Below are 1,220 nucleotides of genomic sequence, written 5' to 3' on the forward strand. Positions count from 1 at the left end.
ATGTACCAGACTACCTTTCAAGAACTTCGATAACTGAAAACATTTACCTGTTGGAGGCAGGCAGTCTTTCCAGTCAAAATAGCCTGCGTAAATTCCAGGTTCTAAGGAGCCAACGATGGGATCTGCTTTCAACTCAATGTAATTCTCAAAGAGTCTTTGGTCTAATTCTTTCAATGAGGCCATGCTAACCTACAAACACATAATAAAGTGTAATTATAAACTGTCCATTTGTGGGTGAAGGAAAAAGTAATATGACATAGATCTAAAATTACTTCAGTATATTTAAAAAGTACTTATCAATTTTCCTACAAAAAGATATGATTTTTATTTTATTTATTTTCATTAATAAAGACCACCGTTAGCACAGTTATGTGTTAGACTAAGGATTAACCTCCACCTATGGGCCACAGATCATCTTCACAGAAAGTCTGGCCCCCATGAACTGCGAGCTGCTGTTGGTAGTGGGAGCAGAACAGGGCCAGGAGGCTAGCCTCAGTCCTACAAGTCCGAGCCTGGTCTCACAGGCACCTGAGGCCAAGAAGCTACAGAGCGGGTGGGCTGTACTAAGTCTGGGAGTAAAGAGTCTGAGGGCCCAGGTTTCTCTGCAGTGGAAAGATGGCCTGTCTGCTTCTGCACCACTGACCCACAGGACACAAGTTTCTTTCCAACACCAGACCTGAGTTTCAAGAAGCTAACACTAAAAACCAAACACACATCTAGGTTGTCTAGCAGCTATAAACAGGAATATCTGTCCAGCAGTGAAGTTCAGCTATGGAAGAGAAAAGCAATAATCTGAACTTAGAAAATAATGGAAACCCTGAATAAGATTAAAGTACAATGTAAAATAAGACTTCATGAAGATAAAACACGTGGTTTTCAAAGCTAACAACTAGGCAGATTAATTGAAGAAACTACTGGTCATTTCTAAGACTGAAATTAAGTACAATTAAGTACTTCAGCGAACAGAGGAAAAATGTAGAGGTGGAAACTATGAAGGAAGAGACTTAGAAGATAGATCCAGAAGCTCAAATATGCAAAAACAGACAAACTAACACATAAAAAAAACCACCCAGAAATTCAAGAAGAGAAATACGAGCAGTCAGAGAAGAGGTAATAATCAAACAAGCAATAGAAAAAACTGAACTGGATCTAAAGGCTGAGTTTGCAATTGGAATAGGCTTGCTGAGTTCCAGGCTAGACTGATGAGACACTGTACACAC

At 39.6% G+C, this 1,220-nt stretch overlaps 1 protein-coding gene across 1 annotated transcript in view; it reads right to left on the reverse strand.

Annotated features, from left to right (window-relative positions):
* The window catches only part of EXOC2 (exocyst complex component 2), a 285,694-nt gene that overhangs the window by 88,736 nt on the left and 195,738 nt on the right, over positions 1-1,220 (reverse strand). Inside the window, 1 exon segment of the mRNA XM_019629429.1 lies at positions 48-189. Within this exon segment, the coding sequence (XP_019484974.1) occupies positions 48-189 (142 nt within the window).

This window comes from Hipposideros armiger, unplaced genomic scaffold, assembly GCF_001890085.2.
Source record: "Hipposideros armiger isolate ML-2016 unplaced genomic scaffold, ASM189008v1 scaffold_854, whole genome shotgun sequence".
In the NCBI taxonomy this organism is placed as follows: Eukaryota; Metazoa; Chordata; class Mammalia; order Chiroptera; family Hipposideridae; genus Hipposideros; species Hipposideros armiger.